This window comes from Lonchura striata, chromosome 4, assembly GCF_050655825.1.
Source record: "Lonchura striata isolate lonStrDom1 chromosome 4, ASM5065582v1, whole genome shotgun sequence".
Taxonomy (NCBI): Eukaryota; Metazoa; Chordata; class Aves; order Passeriformes; family Estrildidae; genus Lonchura; species Lonchura striata.
In genome coordinates this window covers 56,682,598-56,705,436 of record NC_140706.1, presented here as the reverse complement: position 1 = coordinate 56,705,436, position 22,839 = coordinate 56,682,598, and the positions used below count along the sequence as shown (strand labels likewise).

At 41.8% G+C, this 22,839-nt stretch overlaps 1 protein-coding gene across 12 annotated transcripts in view; it reads right to left on the bottom strand.

Moving 5' to 3' along the window:
* The window catches only part of FAM13A (family with sequence similarity 13 member A), a 133,191-nt gene extending 110,613 nt beyond the window's left edge, over window positions 1–22,578 (bottom strand). For 11 of the 12 annotated variants that reach the window (XM_085579121.1, XM_085579124.1, XM_085579126.1 and 8 more), the window contains exons 1-4: window positions 22,282–22,578; window positions 19,613–19,802; window positions 16,786–16,995; window positions 5,821–6,001 (exon numbers count right to left, since the gene is read on the bottom strand). In XM_085579121.1, coding sequence (XP_085435247.1) covers window positions 5,821–6,001; window positions 16,786–16,995; window positions 19,613–19,802; window positions 22,282–22,563 — 863 coding nt within the window. In that variant the 5' untranslated portion in view covers window positions 22,564–22,578. Of the gene's footprint in view, window positions 1–5,820; window positions 6,002–16,785; window positions 16,996–19,612; window positions 19,803–21,503; window positions 21,602–22,281 lie in introns of those variants that run through there. The other variant, XM_085579130.1, reaches the window with a different exon arrangement.
* Window positions 22,579–22,839: the final 261 nt, after the last annotated feature.

Below are 22,839 nucleotides of genomic sequence, written 5' to 3'. Positions count from 1 at the left end.
TCTGTGCCACTAGGCAGACTTCACTGTGTCTGTAACAGATGCAACCTCGGGCCATAACTCGTCCACTTCAGGTGATGAAAGGGATTTTTCCTAACACACCAGTCCACAAAGTGGTGCAGCTGAAAACAGGCATGTAGTCATGCCTGTAGACTCTGCTGCAAGATCACAGTCTAATAAGTAGCTAAAGATACAGCAACACTCACTTGAGACAGCTGTTCATCTCAGTCTGTGTGATTCGGTTACACGCTCTGCATCATTTGCAGGCTTACATCCCACCAGTCTGGGTGAAATGCAATGACAGATACAACTACTGAGATTTTGCAGAAGTGTTTTAGCTCCTGTGATACTAGAGAATCAACTCTGGGGATGTACCTGCCTGCCTGTTAAAATCTGTTCCAGATTATTTTCTCTAAGCCTGGCCTAAGTCAACTCAGTAATTCTGCTCTATCAGGATTGCTTGCAAAGTAATAAATAATTCATAAAAAATAATGGCACTAATAAATAATAATAAAACAATAGCACATAATGAATGACAATAATTAACAATAAAATGTAAAATGCAGGCAACACAGGTAGCAGAAAGCAGTTAGAGTGATGCTGCCATAAAGGCTTTACTGACTGACTTCATTTATATGCAAAATCTTTTGCTTCAGAAAATGCTCCATTTTTCATCACAAAATTACAGTGACAGTAGACATCTTAGAGAGTGCAACCTACATAAAGGGGGACAAATGGCAGTCCATAACCTAATATCACCTTACAAAAGTGCATTGCTCTCATCACCAAATGTTTCAAAGGGGAAGCTCTTCAGAAACTCTCCTTTTGATTGTATTTGAGCTGTATTGCTGAGCTCAAATATTCATGAGTATTTAATATGATTATGGATGAGAACATTTATAGCCTTGCTATATTATACTTGATGCTTTAAACTGTTGTCCTGGTTTGTAAAATAAGCTTGTATTCTATTTGCCATCTGTTGGAGGTTGGGCAGGTTTGTTATCTCTTCCAAGAACAATGGTTTGCTCTGAAGAGGTAATGGTTTGTTAATGGGCCATTGACTGACTCACTGCAGGTCTGGTAACGTAACACCATCCCATTGTGAGATGCTCCACCCAGAGGGGGAAGCCAAGCACTCTTTTATTGTATAAAGGGGTACCTTTTGGGGGACAGAGCAGCTCTCTATCTCTTTACGGGATTCCCAGAGAAGCAGCTTTCTCTCTTTACGGGATTCCCAGAGAAGCAGCTCTCTCTCTTCGGCGGGATTCCCAGAGAAACGGCCGGAGCGCGGTGAGGCAGCGGTGGCGGAGCTCGGAGGTGGCCCCGGCACAGAGGATGACCGGCCCAGCTGCCACCAGATCTTCAGAGAAAACTATACCCTTCTAAAGATCACCACTTCAGCTGCAATTCATCAGCCACTGCGAGAGGAGCAGCTGTCATTTCAACTGGACTGCTATTAACACCCCAAATCCTCAGAGTGTCAGGTTGTGGACTTTATCACTAGTTTTGTTTGTACCAATTGCATTTGCCTTTTTAAATTGTTATTTAGTTTCTCCTAGTAAAGAATTGTTACTCCCATTCCCATATCTTTGCCTGAGAGCCTTTTAATTTAAAAATCCTGGTAATTCGGAGGGAGGGGGTTTACCTTCTCCATTGCACAGGAGGCTTTTGCCCTCCTTCACAGACTCCTGTCTTGTCAAACCAAGACAACTGTCATTATAGGGTTCAGCATACTGAATACTTACAAAAAATTCCTTTACAGTGCTGGATAATATTAAAGGTTATGGCTGCATGCTCCAATTTGCAATAATTCATGTGTAAACAACAATATTCAGGACTCAATTTTCCCCTGATCCTGGATGCACATTTGTTTTGAAGACTGATGCAGGATTGGGGCTGCACTGCCTGAAAACAAAGCCCATCCACATAATGCTCCTAAGACTAACATTACTCACCGAGGAGTATTAATTCAGCCCCTCTGCTTTCACTTCAGTTTTGTATACCCAATCCATGCAGGCTCCAAGGCTGCTAGAAACCAAGGTAAGATGTTCATGCATAACTTCAGACCAGATTTTAATTCTTTCAAGTTCAGCATCTCTGAAATACCTACATCTATTCTACAATCTACCATCTTCTCCATATACAAAGATAATATACTTTTCTTGATACCCTTCATGTTACACAATCATCATACATAAATAACTGCATCTAACTCCAGCATTTTAACTGGACACCTACATTTGCCAACCACTTTTGGGGAGATGGAGCAATCCCTCACAACACACTTTATCACTGTTGAAATAAAACATAACCAAGTTCATGAGGGCTTGAATGATGGAGGCCACAGATGGAGATCATTGTTAGAGAGAGAGCTGCAAAAAATGATGCAAATGCATCCTCTGCTTACGCTGTTACACCTCATGTCTCTTACCATGCCAAACAAAGGATGGGATAAGGGCAGCAGCTCCTTTGATACCCAGCTCCTGGAGAACAGAGAAGAGAGAAAACCTCTCCATTTTAGCACAAGCTGTTAGAGCCAAGCAAAACCCACATAGCAGGTCTTAACTAAGGCCTATGTCTCTCCAGGAGCTGAAAGTCAGGTCAATGGACAATAACTTCCTCCAAGAGTAATCACACTGCAAATGTTAATACTCTACACAGATTAGCCCAGTGTCAGAAAAGACAGCTATTTTTGTTCCTTCATGCTTGTAGTTCCTCCAGGGCTGTATTTCTCAATATACTTGACCTTTCCCTTCCATCACAATAAATCTGAATAAACCAAGTTGGGAGAAAAACAGTGAACCAAATCTCAAATCTTTTTTTGAGTTGTTTGACCTTGGCCTTTACATGTTCTTGTATCTTACATCACACTTCATTATAAGTAATGCAAATAGCCATTTTTTTCCTTCTATTCATTAGAAATACAGAAAGCACAAGATAATCTTTCTTAGAAAAGCACTAGTGCAGTTTGTCAAAGAGCAAGTAAGGAAGCGGGGGAAGTACTGGGTAAGATAAAAGCAATAAAGGTTGAAGGTTTAGGAGATGGGATACATTACAGAGGATATGATGTAGAAAAACAGAATGAGATTAAGAGAATTAAAATGAAGTCCAAATATCTGGAAAGTGGCCAAGCAGCATGATTTATTCAACTGTTAAACAACTTCAGTTATGGAGTAGGAGATACAATGCTTAAGTAGCTAAATTGTCACTAAAAATACCTTGCCAAAAGAAGTCCTTCACTACCAGCAGATGGGCTTGATCTTCTCTGACACTGTGCAATAACTACATAAACTGACATCACTTTTAGACATGAGTGTGAATTTCTGACAGAAAAATCTCAGTTCTCCCTGCTTTGGCAGTATAATTGCTGACAAGTTGGATGCTGAGCCTCCTTTTCTTGTCATGGAGAAACCCCCTGTGCACGGCTCTGAACAAACAATGCAAAGCAAGAGGAGCAAATCCTTCAGCCTCCTGCCAACATTTAATTTCTGCAGCTTCTCTATGGACTACCTGCAGCCAGTAGAGAGAGACAGTCCTTGCCAAGCAGGCTTCAGGCAGCCTTACTCTGTAGCTCTGAAATGTGTTCTGAGGATCTCCTTCTGGATGCTTAACCAACCAACTGGTTAAGCCCAATACCTAAAAATAGTGCTGCAAGTTCTTTCCTCCCCCTATCAAATATTTTTGGTACAGATAGTCACAGTTCCAGCAATGTAAGACTGCATCCATTAAGACAGGAGAAAAGGGTATTTGAACTGCTGCTCACAATCTTTCTATCTGGAGCCCAAGAATGAACTGCCTTGAAAAGATCCAGATCTGATGGAACACATAGCTGAAATACCAGATGGTGAAACTTAGTTTAAATAAAAATCTACATCCCTAATTCTAACTTATTTGGGTCTTTTAAAAACACATTAGCCCTTTGGTAAGGGTGAAGCCTTGCTTTCAATGCCTTTTCGCCACATGAGCATTTATTTCAAGGTGTCACATCTGCTGGGCTGGTCACACTCACATACAGACTCATGAGCCTTTTTGGTTTTTCACCTTCAGTGAACTCTGCCCTCCTTAGTCTTCTGCAATGGAATGAGGTGTTTCCATCTCTGAACCTTACAAAAACTCTTATATCTTTTCCATGCTGTCTTAGGAGGAGAGATCAGTTGCAGCAACAACTATAGAGTTTTTAACGCATACACTTTGGTTTAATATTAGGAATGACAACTGCAATTCTGAATTGCAATTCTTTGCATTCTACACCCAAAAATATGTGCAGCTAATTTTTAAACTCTCCTCAAAGAAGTGATGAGTATACTAAAAATTATTCTAATAGCCGCCTGGGATCTTGAGTCATAGAGATTTAGTTATTGAACTCAAATTCTTCTAATTACTTTCTTTGTTCTGAACTCTGCTAATACATTTAGACAGGAATTTCCACACTACCCATATGAATGCAAGTTTAAAAAATTGTTTTGCTTTTCCTTGTCAGAAATTCACAGTATTGTGCTTCCAGTAATTCTCATATTCATGCATTCCCATGCATACTATTGTCTTTTGAGCATTTTTTGTTTCAGAGAGGAAAACAATTATTTTTAAAATATACTTTATCTTTTTGTACTAACAGAGCAAATGCTTTAATCCTGAAATTCACCTTCATCATCCACCAGCAACATCTTAAGATAAGGCAGCTGTGTAGTCGCTAGTACAAGCTTTAGTTTAAGTGTCTCACTCCTTTCCTAATCAATGGAAAAATATATGCTCCTTAAAAAGACAGCAGGCAACATCTAGCCTAGGTACAAGGAACTATCTCAACATATTACAGAAACCTAATTTCTATTTTCTCTCTTTAAAGAAATCTGTGTCTTTCCAAGAGGAAATTCAGGGGGATGGATTAAATTAATTGCTCCACAAGACTAAGTTTTACTAGACAATTGTTAGTCCAGAGTGATGTTTTACAAATGCGAGATTGATACAAGGAACTCACTTGTCTCTTCTTGGTGATATCACACACCTTTTACAACTGATGACTGAACTAAACTGCTTAGGTGTCTCTCATGTCAAAGACCTTGGATGCCAGCCAGCGGGCTCATTGCAGAGGTGAAGGTGCTAACGCTGCACTGCATCACTGCAGTGACTCAACAGAAACCTTCTCATTCAAGACTGCTCTTGCACCTGGAAATAACTGTTCTGGCTACTGCTGCAAGCTCCACCAGCACATAAAACATGTCTTCAGCACAAGAACCCAGGAACTGCACCCAGAGAAAGAACCCAGTAAAGCTATTGTCCCCAGTAAGGAGTTCTATGTGGATCTCCAAGCTCCAGAGCAATTTCTGAATAGACTAGAAGGACAGAGTGACCACAATCATTTGCATTGGAGGGTGGACACCAGATCACAAGGCCAAACATGCAGACAGTATGCAGCATCCATCTCTAGAAATTATATAGAACCTGGGTGCTGCATTAGAGTCCTTTTCCACCAAAGATCATTTGTCAAAGGCTTCTGGAGATAAGCACTCATATCAACTGATAGCAAAGGAAGAAACCTGTATGAATACAAGCCTCCTTGCACTGATGGAGTCTAAAGGCCTTTCAGCGCTATACTTCTGCTCTACTACCAAAGCAGCAATACAAAACTGATAAACAGTTTAGCAAACAGGAAGAGGAAATGAGAGAGCAACTCTACTTCAGTTTGGCTCAAAAATAGCTTTAGCACTGAAGTTTAACACAGTGCCCCAGCCACTGCCTCCATTTGATCATTCTGACAAAGATTTCTGACATGTATATTTCTGGTCACCTGCCAGCAAACAGGGCATAGTAAAAAGCTCAACTTACTGAAAGCAGTTTGGTCCAAATATAGTGGCAAGATTGCAAAGATTCATTCTGTTCTCTACGTGATGTTCAGCAACCTTTATCAGGAACTGGCACAGGTACTTCAGTAAGCAGTAATGAGCATCAGGCAGTTCTTTAAGGAGTTCTTTCAAGTAACTTTCCTTCTGCATGTCGTTTCTAGAGTCTAGGAAAAAGAAGAAAAGAAAAAACATATGTATATGGTTTTCTTCATTGCTGCCAACTTAATTACATGGGTGAGTAAGCAGTGAGAGCTAAATTCACTCCTGCTTGTGCTCAGAGACCACAACTCCTCAGTTTTCCTCAGGGAATGTGCATGTTTGTCCTGAGGCTCATCCTGGCCACCAAGGGTGCCATTTCATTCTTACCTTTACGCTGTAACCCTTTTCCTGAGCAGATTGAGCAGTTACTAACAGTCAGCTAAAAGCTTTAAAGCATGTTTATCCCCACCTAGCACAGCTAAATCTGCCTTAACTCCCTCTCTACCAGATCTGCAGATTCCATGCTCCTTCTGGCTGTCGTCCCTACTTCCCAAATCCTTCTCAAACTATTAGTTTCCCTTCCCATGAAAACCTTCAAAAATAAGAAAGCAAGAATGGTAAAACAAAGGGTCTCCTGAAATGCACAGATTTATAACAGCACTACAATTCTGTGGGTGACAACTCTGCCGCATATTCAGGAAGGAGTCTTCCTTATGGGAAACAGAACATTCTGGGCACTGCCACACTCCAAAACAAGTCAAAGTGTGGCCTCATGTTAGACAATAACCTCGTTATACTGTACAATCTTCTAGAATTTAGGTATGGATGAAAGTTGTTCATATTGAACTGAGTTACATCCAAGTATTATTAAAGTAAAAATTACATGAACTTCACAGATGCTGTGTTTAAACAGACCCAGGTGATGAACATAAGCTTGGCCTCACACACAGCTTCTATTTAATTGTGTCCCGCTGCTGGAATTGAATTCACGTGCAAAATTTTTTGCTCCTCTCCTCCATCCCAAAAACACCTTCCAAAGAATGATTTGTATCCCCAAAATCTTGGATTTACATGTCAATAGAAGCAAAGTTTTGAAAACAAGTCAGCATTGCTTTCCCTTCATATCATAACAGGATGCATTAGTCCTTGTAAATATTAATTTTGACTCTCCACAAAAGTGAAATGCTACTGAAATGTTCCCTTATGCATGAAAACCCCAAAGACTCTGCAACATCATTTTCAGACAGAAGACCTCATGCCCTGAAGGTTTCCCACACTGATCTAATTATAAGCAGTGTCCATTAGCATGAGGCCATCTGTGCATTTCTAGTACTTTTTTTCCTTATTTATCAGCCTTATGGGTTGCTGGTGCTGCTCTGCTATATGCCCTGCTACCAGCATACAGAGAACAGTGGCAGGAAGATATCCCACGGCTTGTGTTGCAAGAAAAAATAAAGAACATTTTACATTTATTTCACATTTTTTAGAGACAAAAAGGAGGGGAACATAAAAATCTTTGAACACTGTTTAATGTATGTATAAACACTTCAGAAGTCTTGTCTTTGTTTTCATCTTTCATTTCCCAGAAATATTCCAAGGCTGAGCAGAACGGTGTTTCAGGAGAGTGCTTTGAAAAGTGGCTAGCTGCAATATTATTTCTGTTTTACAATCAGATATTTCTTGTGGCTAATAAAAAGGATTTATCTTGCAAATAAATAGCAAACAAATGAGGCTTTTTATATACTTATTCACCACTTCATACAACTGAAACTTGAAGGACTTCACCTGCTTCCAGGCTTAGGATTCCTGCCTTTCCTGACATGCCTAATACTGTACATGGCAAGAAAACCTTTTAAAGTTTTATATGCACAGTGAATTCACTTTTATATGTCTGTTTTGGTGCCACCGACTTACTATGAATACTTTCATCACAGCAGGCCAAAGTTTAAAATGCCAGTCAAATTACAGGGCCAAACATTTTAACCAACTAGTTAACTATATCCTTTTCTCCTTCAGAATTAGCTGCTTCAGAAAAGTCAAATATCAAATATGCATGAAGCAGATGAGGAAAAAAAAATCTTATTTGCTTGCTTATCACAACCTTTTTTACAGTTACAGAGAGAAAAAAATCATCATGACTTTGCTACTAGCAATCAGCTTAGCAACAGAAAGAAATCTGATCTATTATTGCAGCAAAATTTCAGTAGGTTTCTGAAGGCTGTATTAAAGAGAATAAAAATAAGGAATTTCAGTACATTTGTAATAGCACTGATCAAAGTGGACTGTACAATCTCTGACCTGATGACTAATTATCTTTTTATAAATCTTAAAAGAAAACAAAACACAACTAATTTCCATGTAGCCAAAATATACTTCTAACATACTTTTCTTTAGATAACAAAGCAACTAGCACAGTGTTTTCTACTAGAAATTGCTTGCAGTTATGATAAGGAAAGCCAAAGCCATCTCCCAGAAAAAATGTACCTCTTCCATCACCATCACCCTGTTATCTAATTAGGGAATGCTCTTGATAATTAATTGCCTCTCTGAGTCTCCCACTGGGACTTTAGACTGACGGGTACTTTTTCATTTACTGGAGGAATTTCCCCCTCTTCCAAACTAGGAAGATGCTAATAACCACCATAAACATTTCAAACACAGGTTTGCACTCTAACAACAAACAAAGCTATTGTGCCCATGGCCTTAGGAGTATTTTCTGGGTAGGATGTCCCTGTTCGTTAACCATGATGTTTCATGGGGTATGAATCAAGATCAAAAGTGTTATTGCTAGCCACAGCCAAACCTTTACTCATTTCTGTACTTTCAAGAACAGAGACAGATACCACATCACAAGATCATGAGAAATTACCCTAATTGAAGGACACAGAGATACTGAGTAGCACGAGGCACCAAATCCCATTTACTGAGCCATCAAGTTCCTTCTCTTTGTGAAATCTAAGAAAGAAAATAGGACTTTGCTCTCTGTCCTCCTTCTCCAGTAAAAAGACAAGGGAAAGAACTCAAGTTTTTCTTCCAAAAGAATCCAAAAATTAAAATGAATTTGTTGATTCTTCTGCTGATGACATTTCATGGATTTCAGCTTTATTTTTAAAAATTGCTTTAATAATTTGTGGTGAATCTAGACAGTGACATGCATACACAGTATTCCATGCACTTTGTAAAGTTTTCAGGGCAAGTCTACTACTGTTATCTATGACTGTATTTCTTCAAGTATAAAAGCATTTCAACTTATTAGAGAGCAAAACCAGTCTTGAGTCATAACAACATTTAGAGCATTCCTCCTCCTTTTCAGTTTGTTTCAAAGTTAGTCGCTACGGGTTACTGAGCTGGTAGTGACTATCACAAAAACATCAGAGCACCAGAGTGGTTTATGCTATTCATGATTTTCAAGCACAGCATATCCAGTTATTTTGAAAATTTTGCCTAAGAGAAAGGAGAAAAATAAGAATGAAGCCTAAGAGAAGGTACTCTCAAGGCAGACAAAGACATTCAACTTTTTAGTTTGAAAGCCTTCCAAAAGCCATGTGCAATAGACAGCATCTCAGGCAAGGCCTGCAAGAGAAGACTAGCTAGATGTGCAGTCAGCCAGGGCTTGAAACCAATAATGAAATAGAGTGGATTGGGCTGAGGAAGGGAACAAAACCAGCAGCCTCAGGCCGTGTCTAGGCTCAGCAGCCTGAGGACACAGAACACAGAGGATAGGATCAAGGAAACCAGCAAGGGCAGCTGGCACCTCAAAGCTGAACTGGGGACTCATTAGTGAGGAACTGAGTCAAGGAGACAAGTGAAAAGGACAGGCAGTATCTCCAAATACATTAATTAACTAGAAACGGGAGTCTCAACATTGTAGGAGGTACAGACACATTTGTAAGGGTGTTTTCAGTCTCATTTAATTTCAGCATACACCCACAGCTCACAACAAGAGGGATATATTTTCCAATAGTTCATGCTATTTCTGAACATATTGAGTGTCTCTGACATACTAGATACACAATTTAATTCCCCAGTTCATCTCTGTTCATGTTACTCCATCATGCTGCCTGAACTTCACTAAATATATGGAATTAATGCAAACAGGTGTGCATAATTGTCTTGCTCAAGTCTCAAATGGTCTGACCCCAAACAACTCCAGTCCAGAAGCACTGAAGCCACATTATCACAGTACCCTAGCCAATTATCTGTGCTGTGAGGTGAGGAAGAAAAGCAACTGCTCAATGTCATGCTACCACTGCATACCTTCCAGCTGCCTTGCATGCTACCAGACTGGAGGGTTAGACAGAAAGGCTTGCATCTGTTAGCAGTTCTCAATGTGCCCTGGGAAGCTGACCTTTGGCACAGAGGCAGCAGGTTGTGCATTGCAGTACCATGGCACCCACTGGGCTGCAGGAGGAATTAAAGCATTTCTTTCCACCTCTGCAATCTATGTGAAGTGGGACTCTGCCAAGAAACAATCTGCTTCAGACACCATCCTTCAGACATGATCCTGCCCCAGAGGGGAAAAATCATGCCTTGTTGCCTTCCGGAGCAGAAATAAGCCCTGCTCATAAGAAGGCTGTCATCACAATCCAGCTTGAGACACCTCACTCTCTGTCATTACAGCACTTTGCAGTGCTGTATTTATCCTTCTTTCCAACATACTGGAGGAAGAGCACACTTCTTTTGCAACTCTGGTGAGTGTCATCTGCATAAAAATCTGGTTCCAAGAGTTCCAAGAGTTTTTACTGAGTAACAAACATCATCATCATATGGAAAAGAGAAGTTATTTCTCTAGCTTGGAAACAGCTCTGATATCACTAAAATGACCATAAAAGCCAAAGGAAAAGGTTAAAATCATGCTATAAGAGCCAGGAGAATCACAGCTATCCAATGAACCAGATTTCATGCACTTCTGCAGTTACCATGGTGTGAGAAACTATGCCCATTTTTAAAAATTTCCCAGGTTTATACAACAAAGGATCGAGTCAGGAAAAATTACAGCACTGGGAGTATGGGACTAAAACGCCATGTGTTCACCCACAAAACAGCTGCTCCGCCTTTTATACCCCTGGGAGGTGCAAAAGGTAACCCTAGCCCCTCCCAAAGTCTGCCAGTTAACTCTTCTTCCCTGTGCATTGGTTCCCACTGCTTTCTTGCACCTTGATGGGTCTCAGGTGCTGTCATGCTGCACCTCCTAGTAACCAGCCTGCCATCCTCCCAGCTGCCCTATGCAAGGGGCACAGGTACACACCCTCCTTCCACATGTCCCAGCTACCAAGGCTGTCCCGTGGCAACTACACAAGCGGGAGAGGAAAGGGGATTATGGGGAGAAGAGAGGACATCCAAACAACAAATCACAATTGTTGAGGTCTGCTTGTCTCTGAAATGACCTTGACATTGTGAGAGTCTTCGTTCCTTTAGCTCACGCAGCTAAAGGAGGAGTCTGGAATGTGTCCGATTGTGTTTTTAAGGTTGTTTATTTTTTCTTATTTATAATATTTTTTTTTTACTTGCTGAGCTTTGGTTAGTAAAGAGGCTATGGAATTTTGCTCTTGAGTTTTGGGTGGCTCTCACCTTATATACTTAAATTACGTGTAGTATGTTGTCATGGTTTGACACTGGCACAATACCGGAGCCTCCATGAAAATGCAGTCTCTCAATTGAATGCTGTGAAATGCAATCGAGAACAGAGCAAAGCAGGCCCAAGCTTAATAAGGGAAAAAAAAAACTTTATTAAGCTACTACTACTATACTATTACAAAAGGAAAAATAAAGAAAAAACACACACAAAATTCAAAATTAAAACCTTCCAAAGCATTCCTCCTCCCACCACCCAATTCCAAGAAACCACAGCGAGACACAATCTGGATCCCAATCAGGTTTTCACCCTCCAGACAATTGATACTCAGTCCATGGAGGGACACAGGAGTCTCTCCTGTGCCACAGGCCCCCCAAGGCACACAGCTGCCACATCCTGTGCTTCCATGTCACTCATGGCACCACCCAGAGAAAAAGTTTGCCATGGTGAGCCTTCTCCTTTCCATGCACAGTGCTCTCACCACCAATGCATGGATGGACAGACTGCTTATAGGATTTTTCCTTTCAAGGCCCTGCCAAGAGGGGAAAAAACAGCAGTTCAGTTTTTTTCATTTTTGGGACCGCAGTCCCCCCCATTTTTCCCTGGGACCAAGGGTCCAAGAACAGACATCTTCTTCTCTTCTTCTCTGAGGACAGGGGGCACCACCACAAACCTCCCTAACTTTTCTCTGTTCACTCCACTTCTGTCTTTTCCCAGCTGAAGCAGGTCTCTTGGCTCACCAGCATCCTCCTAAAATACAGTCTCTCTTGGAGGAGAAGATTGGTTCAGTCTCTGGCTACCAAGAAAAAGTCCAGCCAAAAGCCACTCCATCATCTCCTCCCACCTAGAATTTCTCCTTCTAACATCCCAGCGTCCAGGCTGTCTCTCTTCCTCTCTTTCAAACCGAGGAGGAGAAAAATTTCACAAAGCTTTCATTTCTCAGGAAGGGTTAAAAGTCCAGACTCCCAGGATGGCTCAATGCCCAGACTCCCACAGGCAGCTGGGCACCTTGCAGCCCCCCCACTCTTCTCCTTCCCCGCAGTGAACTGCTGACAAGCTGCCGCTGTCTCTTTCTCTCTCAAGAGAGAGAGACTCTGGGGGGGTGGGAATGGAGACATCCCAAATTTCTCCACCCTTCCATCTGCAGGGGGCCAGGCCCGGTTCCAGTCCCTCCACCCTTGGGCCTACCTCGGAAGGCCGCATGGCTTTTCCCCTCCCCCACCCAGCCACGGCTGGGCAGGGGAGAGGTTGCACTGCACGCTGACCGGAACCAAAGAGAGCGAGTTCCCCTGGGAATTCTGCTTTTAACCCCTCTGTGTTCTCAGAGGCATGTCCACCTTCAATTGGTCAATATCCAAATTGACCTCTTCCTTCCGAGAAAAATTCTTTTTCTGTGTCAAACCACAACATATGTTTACAATTTATTACTAATACTTATTACTTATGTTAGATTGTGACTCTCTACCTTAAACTAACAGAAAAGTGCTACCATTACACTAAGACATGGAGGACAAGAAGAAGGGAAAGAAGGTGAGGATGTGCCCAAATTCCTCCATCTTGACCCCCTGAATTATATTCTAAAAATCCCAAAATTCTACTTTTCCACTCTGTGTTAGTTCAAATATCACATTAATAAAACCTCTGTGATTTGTAATTTCTCATGCCAAATTGACAGCTTTTTCCACAGGTTAAAATCAAAGCCACAAATATTTTTGACTTCACACCAGGGTCTCCGAGACCCCTGCCAAGGTCTCGAGACAGCCAGGGCAGCCAGAAGGATGTCCTGGACTCTGACAACAGTAAAATCTACAAAACTTCTCACAGCATACACATAACATTCATCCTTTAATTGCGAGAGCCAACTATCTCATGACCCATCTATAATAATGGATAAAAGGTCAGCTCTCATCTATTCATTCTCACAGTCATTGTTCAGATCGAAATTAATTTGACCTCTAAAGTCGCCCAACACAAGCTGTATTTTTGGTTCTGCTTGTTCATGTAATTCAAACAGCTGCTGGCTACTATGTGTTTTCTGTAAACTGACCTGTTGATCTGGAAGGGAGCTGCTCCTTCCCTTCCCTGCCTCCCAAACCTCACCCTGACAAAGGCACCAGACAAAACCATGCCAGTCATCACAGGCAGTGAGCAGAAGGAGGTATGTGAAATAAAACTCACATCTTGCTGCTGCCCACTGAAAAAACATAAATTCCATAAGATGAGTAATGTCAAGAAGTCAGTGTGACAAAATGGCATTAAACTTAGTTAGGTTGAGTAAGAAAGGAAGACAGAGTCCATATTTCACTGTACCTCCACTGGAGGAGGGAATGAAACAGCAACAAAAACAAAATTTACAGTACAGTAGCACTTTGTCTTGATGAAAGCAAGTGACCTGTGAAAGGGGTAAGAGCTGTGTGTACAGTTCCTAGTATGTACGGATGTCTTAAGAGTCAGCGATCACAATACAGAAGATAAGGAATGAAAAGCCAGAGGGAATAAACAAGCTCAGGCAGGGATTGCTGTATGGGAGCTGCTGATTTCTGGCTGAGGTTTCTCCAAGTACAGCCCATTTCACACAGTTCTGCTCTGCAGTGAAGCCTCAGGCACAAAAGAGATTGTGATGGACATTTTTCACCCCAGAACTCCCCTTAAGGAGCAGCCTTTATTTGTCAGGCACTGTGAGGAGACCAGCCAACACTAAGGACTGTCAGTGTGTCCCTGGCCTGCGCTTGCAACACACATCTCCAATCAACATCATTTACAGGGGGAGCCCCTTCCTATCTCCCACTGCCACTGTCCTTCTCCAAGGGCACAAACAGAATGCCAGGACATACCACAATACACTACGCGATGTGTTATGGAACTGCATAGTCTTGGCATTATGCTGAATATTTATTTGAACAAAAGTACTTCAGGATTTGAGGGCAGCACGCAAAGTTCTGTTTCACACAACACTGCACAGGCTGCAGACAGCAATGCCAAAACAGTTGCATGGACTTCTTGAACACTAACAGGACAGCTTCTTTCTTTCATAACAGGGCAGGTTATTTTTCTTTGATTTGGTAACAAATCTGATAGCTGGAATTGAAAAGGGTTACACCTACAGGTAAAATTTGTAATTTTCAGTCCAGGTATTTTTAACTAGAGGAATCACTCTCTAACCATTTTTATAGTAAGTGAAGTAACTATGTGTTTTTCTCAGGCCAAGATCTCAGCTGGCTTAAAAAATGCTGATAACAATCCCTAAAAATACACCAAAAGAAACCTAACATAATTCTAAAAACCCATATCCCATGCAAAGCTTCAACAAAAGAATACAGAGATTGTGACAGAGCTTGTATTTGCCTTCCCTGTAGACATGTCTCAAAGAGGCTACAGATTCAAAGTTATTTTTTAATAACCTGTTGACTCAGAAACAGTTTGACCTACTCTCTTCACAGTTTACAAAACAAACACCCAGGCATGCAGTGTCCTGGTACCATTTTGCAAGCAATACCCTTGCACATACTTCGATAAGTGAACAGATAACTCCTGCAATCCTGCACAGCTGGTTGATCATTTAACTGCAAGCAAATGCCCACCTACTACTTAAGCTTATCTGAACACAATAAAAATCATCAGTGCCTTTCATAACTGCTCATTTATGCTGTATTTTCTGGGGTGTGAAAAACCCTTCAAGTTTCCTCCAACCTTTACACAAGACTTCCCCTTGCTACAACAGCCAACTGGCATTTTTCAAGTAAGACTTTTTATTCCCTAATCAAAATTTTAATGGCACTAATCTTGATCTTATTGTGAAATACAGGCAAACTTAGCTATGAAGACACGTCACAGTTGGATGGATTTTTGCAGATCTGGGTTCATAGATTATACTAGTAACTTTATTTGGAAACAAGAAAGTTTGGTGAATAAATCTGCTAAGTAACGATATCCATCTCATTTCCCTAGAAAGTACTGGGGGGATTTTGCCCTTCCTGTAGGAGACAGAACCAATGAACCTTTCCACAAACACAACAAAAGCACTGTTCAAAAAGGACACCAGCAGTTCCTGGTACAATACACCAATATGACCTTTGTGGGGGCAGAGATATGGAACAGTAAAGGCGTGACTTATTTATTTATTATTAATTTACACTTAAGATGTGATTTATGAGAAAGAACATAAATACAGCTCATGAGTCAGACCTGGTGAAATCTAAAAGTCCACAAAGAAAGCACAACAATGACCAGAAAAAAGGGACTTTCTAAAACAATAGCACCTTCCTACACAACACTTCCTGAACCCTATTCTTGTGTGCCAGACAAGCTTTACTAAATAGGGAAGGTATTTTACACAGTCCACATACTACCTACAGCTGAAATGTCTGCACTCAAAGTAAAGTACAAAGCTCTTCTTCAGTGCATCAGCAACACCTTCTATAGCCCACAAAACAAAAGGAAGAAAGAAAATACATGGCACTACTCTTGGAAATGGCTAAACCTCCTCTTCACTGAAGGCAAGAAAAATGGGAGACCTCAAGACAAGTGTGTGAGAACTTTACACCATCTTCCTCCAGGGATGCATGTCAGAGAGCATGTTCCTCCTCTTCATTCTCCAGTAACTTTACCCACTCATCTTGTAGCTTCTTAGGAAAACATAAAGAAGTGCTGACTGCCTGAAGCAAGAGAGATGAACTGTCAATGACCCACATGGTCATGGAACTGGGGCCAATCACCACTTATTCCACCTACCATCACCAGAGATTGTCAGATACAGATGAATTAGATTGAAACTTGCATAACTCTCTTTAAAATGATTTCTCAACTTTCCACAGCAGAAGTGGTGGTCTTTCCTATGGCTGATCCACCACTTGAAGGTGGATGACGGGTGTGAATAAAAGAAAAAAAGAAATCTTCCAGGTTGTGTGCTATGACAGGGAATAAAACATAAAGTCTACTGTTACTTGCAAACTGGTTCTTTTTTTTTTTTTTTTTTTTATGGACAATCACATTACTTAGTGAGAAGCAGAAACTTTGGCAGTGTATGCTTTTGGCCCAATCTTAAAAGCAGATGAAGTTCTCAGTTCTCAGCGTCCATTACAATGAAACTGTCAGAAAACACCCTAGCAGACAGAAGTAAATCTATGTCCTAAAGACACTGCAATTATTTTCTACAAGCATACCTGAAGAAAACCAGCTGATCATTTCACTTTCTATTCAACCTAATTGGATTAGAAAATCCAGAATTTACTGAATACATCAGAAACATTTTTCTGCCTATTGTAACAGAACTGCATGTCTGGGAGTAGGTAGGAGCTGAAGCCAAAGGAAATAAGGAACAAAGTAAGTAAACTAAGAAACCAGCTACCCAGAAAGAAAGTGCATTGAAGGACGGAGACTTTACCTCTCACTTACCCTGGTAAAGCTGAATGAACCTGGGATGTAAGGCAGATGTGATAATTCCATCTGGCAACTCTCTCAAAAACAGTTTCAGCAGGCTGGCTGCTGAGTACACATCACCATCTTTCACGAGTTCCACCTCTTCCCCACGCTCGTACTGCAGACGCAGCTGCTCCACCATTTTCATGCTGCCATTCACTCTGAAGAGACCTTCCTGTGTCATACCTGTAATTATATATTAAGACTGAGCTGAACGACCACATCCCAGTGACATGATGAAACAGATATTCTAGTTTGAATAACACACATGTAGTAATACAAACTAGGGCAATTAATACACCACGATATAAAAAAAAATACTACTCTGTCCCCAGAAACCCCCTCTAGTCAGGTAGTTAGATTATGATAAATAACAAATACTAATGACAACATCTTGAGGTCTGGAATACTCTTTTGAGAACCAAAAATACTGCAATGCCACTGAGCTGTCTCACATCATGAGAAATCAACTGAGACAGACACTTTCCATTGGCATATTTCAACAGAAAAGGACTCTACAAAAACCTTCAGTTGTTTCATTTTTGCAAGTAGCCCATTACTTTGAGCAGGACTGCCATACTCACACATTTGGATTACTTCCAGCTTCATGTTCCAGAGCAACACGTTCTTACCTGTGACCATCATGAGGTAAAAACATCTGAATACATGCTGAGTGCAGCAGTAACTCAATAGTAAATAGTAGGAAATCTCAATAAGCAAATAATGTATCATGGACAGCACAAAGCACAAAGTATTTTACAATGAAAAATAAATGGTTTAGATCACTACAGGCTCATAAAGGAGATGCACAAAAAAGGAGGCTTCAACAGAGGAAGCCAGACTAATCATACTAAATTAAACAACACTTTCTAGGCTTTCTATTTGTTAAGACTCAAAACCTTCTGGGAAGAACCTAAAACTGACTTCTGTAAATTATTTTTTCTCTAGAACACTTTCACTGCAAAAATTCTGCCTTTCTAATACTGTGTCTATAGACCTGTTTGTTCTTCCTCAGAAGCATAACACGAAGAGGATTGAATGTGTATTGTTTTCATCACTTCAGACTAGACATCAAGGAACTGCAATCTGACAGAATGCTTCCAGTCCAAGAAATAAAATCTGAGGCAACAGAGTTTGTAAAGAAAAATTATCTCCTTTATTGGACTAGAAGACAAACTGCTCTAGCAAGGGAAAAAAATGGACAACCACTCAAAACATTTTACTTGACTAATATGAGATACTGGTGCTAGAGTTTGTATTCCTGCAGTCACAACAAAATGTATTCTCATGTAAGATGCTGTACTGCCATCTCGAGGGCAGAAAACACCTCATCTCAATAAAGATTTTTGTTTTTGCAATACTAGGTGAGCAAAGGCCACAGCCTCCACACAGATCAAACTTCCTTCCCCCTCTCTCACTCATTTATGGAAATAAAGAGTGGCTAGAACACCCTGAAAACAGTAATTAGAAACTACTAAATACACCACAGGGAAATTTGGCTTCATTTCTAAATTTGGAAATAGGCAGCTTAATGCTAACTTAGTTTAAGGATATAGCTGCCCAACAGTCAGCTCAGCCTGGGTGTCTGGGCCTTTGTTAAAAATGCCTTCACAGTTAATTTTGCCATTAATTCACAAAACAAGCCTCACACAGACATGGGACACCCATTTCAACAATTCTCCATATGAGAGGGTATCTTTGAGAACTTGCTTGCATTTTTGAGAAAAAGAATGGTCTTTATCGGGGCCAGATAATCAACTTGACATTCAGAAGCCCAACTAATCCTGCTTCAGAGTAGAAAACTTGGCTTGTTTAGTCCATATCTGGGACATAGTTGTGTGGGATTCCAATCTTCTTATGGAACACAGAGCACAGACCACAACTTCCAGTCAAGAGTGTCTGTCAGTTTCTGGTTTTGATTAAACTCTAAATGATGGAAAGCTTTTTCCATTCTTTCTCTTCCAGTGTCCTAGCAAGCCACTTTTATACAGGTTGAAGTAGATCAAGCAAGACGCTGCCGAGTAAAGGTAGAACTATGTTTCAAATTTGCACTCTACCTCAAGCCAAGCTAATTTTCAAGCCATATTTGCATCTATGAGCTTCTGAGGATCTACCAAGATAGAATCTAAGTCATAGAATCTAAGCCTCTACAGCTGGATTATCATTATTGAATAGCTAGCAGAAAACCTCAGGGTAAAACCAGATGCAGATCCTTAGAAGATGACATTACCACCACAAAACCTTTTCCATTGCTGACCAAATGCCCTACAAGAAAGACATCTGTGCACCAGTAGTGCTCTAAGTTTCTGTGACAAAATATATCTCAACAACAGGAACAAAATCCCATTAAATGAATGCAAGGAGAAGCAAAGAACTGAACACCTACTTCCTTGAGGGGATTAATAATAACTGGAATATATCTGAAAACCTGTAAGAACTTGTATTCCTTTCTCTAATGGGTTGTGTGTGTGTGTGTATGTGTGCCTGTGTCTATCTCTATAAAGTGTTAAAGACAAATGTTTTGCAACTGGAAGATGACACAAACCTTCACAAATGGAATACATTCCATTTATAAACTAAACAGCTTGTTAATGAGTGTGCTGTTACCTAATGCTGTATGTAGTTCACCTTTATAAACATATTAAAAAGTAAGTTCAGCATCAAGGCAGAAATAAAAAAGAAGCAAACCACATACAGTAACATTCTTTGTCTGTGGTTTTTGTCACAAAAAAACTACGTTCTTCCCTTTGAAGAGTCTTACATAAAAAGTGCTGCTAAGGAGAAGCGACTCCACTAAGCTTACCATGCTGGGTGAGGTATTCCACTATATTCCACACAACTATCGGGATTCCATTTTTGCTCAATCCCTGCTTCTGGAGCTCCAGAAGACTCACACCAAACACCTTTGGACAGCTTGTGTCCCTCTGCTTGTTCAGTGGAGACACAACTATCTTTTTCATGTCCTCCTTCAATCTCGCCGCCGACTTGTTTTGCTTAAGGAGCAAAGGGAAAGAAAACAGGCATTATTCACATTTGCTGCAGAAGGTTGTGTGGTCAAAACACAAGCACATCCATCAAAACTGGCTTTTATGCTCCAGCATAAGGGTTTGGCCCCACTTTATTTTATTCCACAGAAAAAAACCTCTGTGAAGTAGGAAAGTAAAAATGAACAGAAGAAAACACTAGAAGAGGAACAAGAATGTAGGTAGTCTGTATGTTAGGGAGAAAGACTTGCAGACAAGCTTGCTACTAGAATAACAAGTAACTAGGAGTAAGCAAGCAGGAGACTGCAGTTGTCAACTCATGAAACTCACATGGGTTATAAAAGTAACTGGACAAACACAAACAATCCCACCCAGGATGCTTGGCAGGGCAGTACTCTGGAGGAGGCACACACACTACACTCTTCTTCCAAATACTGTTTCCTAGGGATTCATTTTGGCCACTGTCAGGTGAGATGGATCATTATTTTCTGTTATGCTTAGTATCTGCTAAGTCTGAAATTTAATTACTGAGGTTTTAAGCTTAGAAAGGGACTATGTAATCTAATCACACATAACAAGGGGGGTGGAAAACCCACTGCACAATAAACTTTTGATCCCATAGGTTCTTCTGGAGGCACAACATTCTCACAACTTTGGAGCTGCAGTGACAAAGAAACCATGGGAGGATAGTTAATAAAACCCAGCGGAATAAAAGAATATATTATTAATTTATAGGACTGATAATAGGCAGAAATCTTAATCAGCCTACAGAATTGCACATTTGGGAAGACAGTTCAAGGCAGAACAGCAGCATCACCCATCACACTGTTGCAATCACACTGCAGGAAATGGGACCCACTGCTACCACAGAGTTCAATCTCTTTCTTTAAGAAGCCCATCACTGGCATGTTGCTTAAAATAAACTTATTCCTACTGTGTACTGTGTTGCATTGACAAATTGGTAGTAGAAACTGTACATATGGAGAATACTGTATACTAACATAAAAAAGTGCTCAGACTCTTGCCTAAATCTTGACACGTCACTGTGTTGACAGATTTTATCACAGCATAGATATTTTATTTTAAACAGGCCTTTAAAATCTCTTCACTTGAGGCACAATATTTTTATTGTAGTCTGTGAGCAACATAAACATCTGCTATGTTGCTATTAAGCGTGACTGTCCTTTCAGATATAAAATGATCTGGCAGTGCACTCAGTTGTGCTTTTCCCACTAAACAGTTATTTGAAGCATGTGTGTGCTCTACGGTCCCAGGTCCTACACAACACTCGTGTGATATTTATAGAAGATGTTGCTTATATAAACATCACAAGTATGTTTTATTATTTGTGAAACAGAACCACAATATTGCATTATTGTAAACTCTTTATAAATATTTACAATGCACCACTGTTTGAACTAAAATACCAAATCTCTTTTAAAAAGACATGTTCCCATTTAAGATTAAATGAATAATAAACAACATTTATTCCAGGCAGACACATGACAAGGTAAAAATCATGTAGACTAGACTAGGACTAGAAGACAGCAAAGATTCTTTGAGCAGTTTCTGAGCAGCTGTGATATTTAGGGAGATTTTCCAATTAAGGCCCTCAACTAGCCTCACAATCTTGCTCAGTTACAGGTTTCCAGCCTGTTTCAACATTTGAAAACCTGAGTCACAGAGTTGGATTTACTTGGGGAAACTCACTATTTAAATCCACATGAGAACGGACAGACATTTGCCATGTCCACAGAAACAAGAGGAAAATTTTGAGCTTGCTTCAGGATCTGAAGAGGCTGTGCTAACTAGGAACAAAAAAATTATGTGGTTATCCAAAATACACATGCAACCAAAATAAAAATAAAGCCATCCCCTCAAAACACCTCTGAAACAAAGAGTTCAGTGTTATGTTGCTTTATAGATGGAAGATCTGACTTTACCCAGGGAAAACGCGTCTGAGTATTAATGCCACTGTTGCTGATTTCCGAGACTGGGAAAGCAATTAATCATCCCTGCACGATGCCGCCAAAAGGTTCCGCCCAGACACTTGGAAAAAAGCTATTTATATGCCACAGGGACACACTTTTACAGCACATCCAACAACTTTAAACGCAAGGAACGCGGCAGGGCAGTTGTTGTCTGGGTTAAAAAAAATAATAAAATTTAAAAAGGGAGGGGGAAACTAAAAGAAAACAGCCTGGAATCGCCTTTCCGAGTGTTTGCCTTTCCCAAAGGAGCGGCAGCTGCCGAGCGGGGGGGAAGGAGAAAAAAAAAAGAGAGAAGGAGGGAACAGATGGAGAGCACTCGGGACGAGAAGGCGCCGGGCCCGGGCCGGCCTCCCTCTCCCCGGCCCCGCGAGGGTCCCCGGCGGAGGCCGGCAGGAGGAGGAGGCGGAGGAGGCTGATCCCGCCGCCATCCGCCGGCCCCGCTCCACCGGCAGCGCCGCCCCGCTCCCGTGCCCGTCCCGCCGCCGGCCCCTACTCACGCGTACGGCCAGCGCCCCGGCCCCCATGCCGCCCGCCGCTCCGCCCCGGCCGCCCGCCCTCGCTGCTCCCGGCGGGTCCCTGCCGGCGGCAGCCTCGGCCCCGCGGTGACGCCCGCTGGCCCGGCCCGCCCCGCGGCCCGCGGGTGCAGAGCTGCCGGGCCCCCGCCGGCCGCCGGAGCGGTCGGGAGCGCTCTGCGGGGGCAAGTTCGCCTCCTGGAGCGCCCCCCGGTCGTGGCGGTCGGAGCGCGGGCCCCGCGGCTGCACCGGGCGGCCCCCGGGCATCACCAAGGCCCCGGGCCGGGCAGCCGGGACCTGCCGGGGAGCGGAGCCGCTCCGCGTGTGTGCGAGCCTGGGCTCGGGCAGAGCTGCTGAAGTGTCGCCACAAAGCCGCTGAGCCCGTTACGTTAGCGGGGAGCGGGGGAACCGCAACCGCGCTCGCCCCAAGGGCGAACGGGGCCGGGGCAAACACACGGGGCCTGGAGACCGGGCAGCCGAGCCAAACAAACCGCTCTGTGCCACGGCCCCGCAGAGCAGGATGCGGTGCGGCACCTGGCCCGG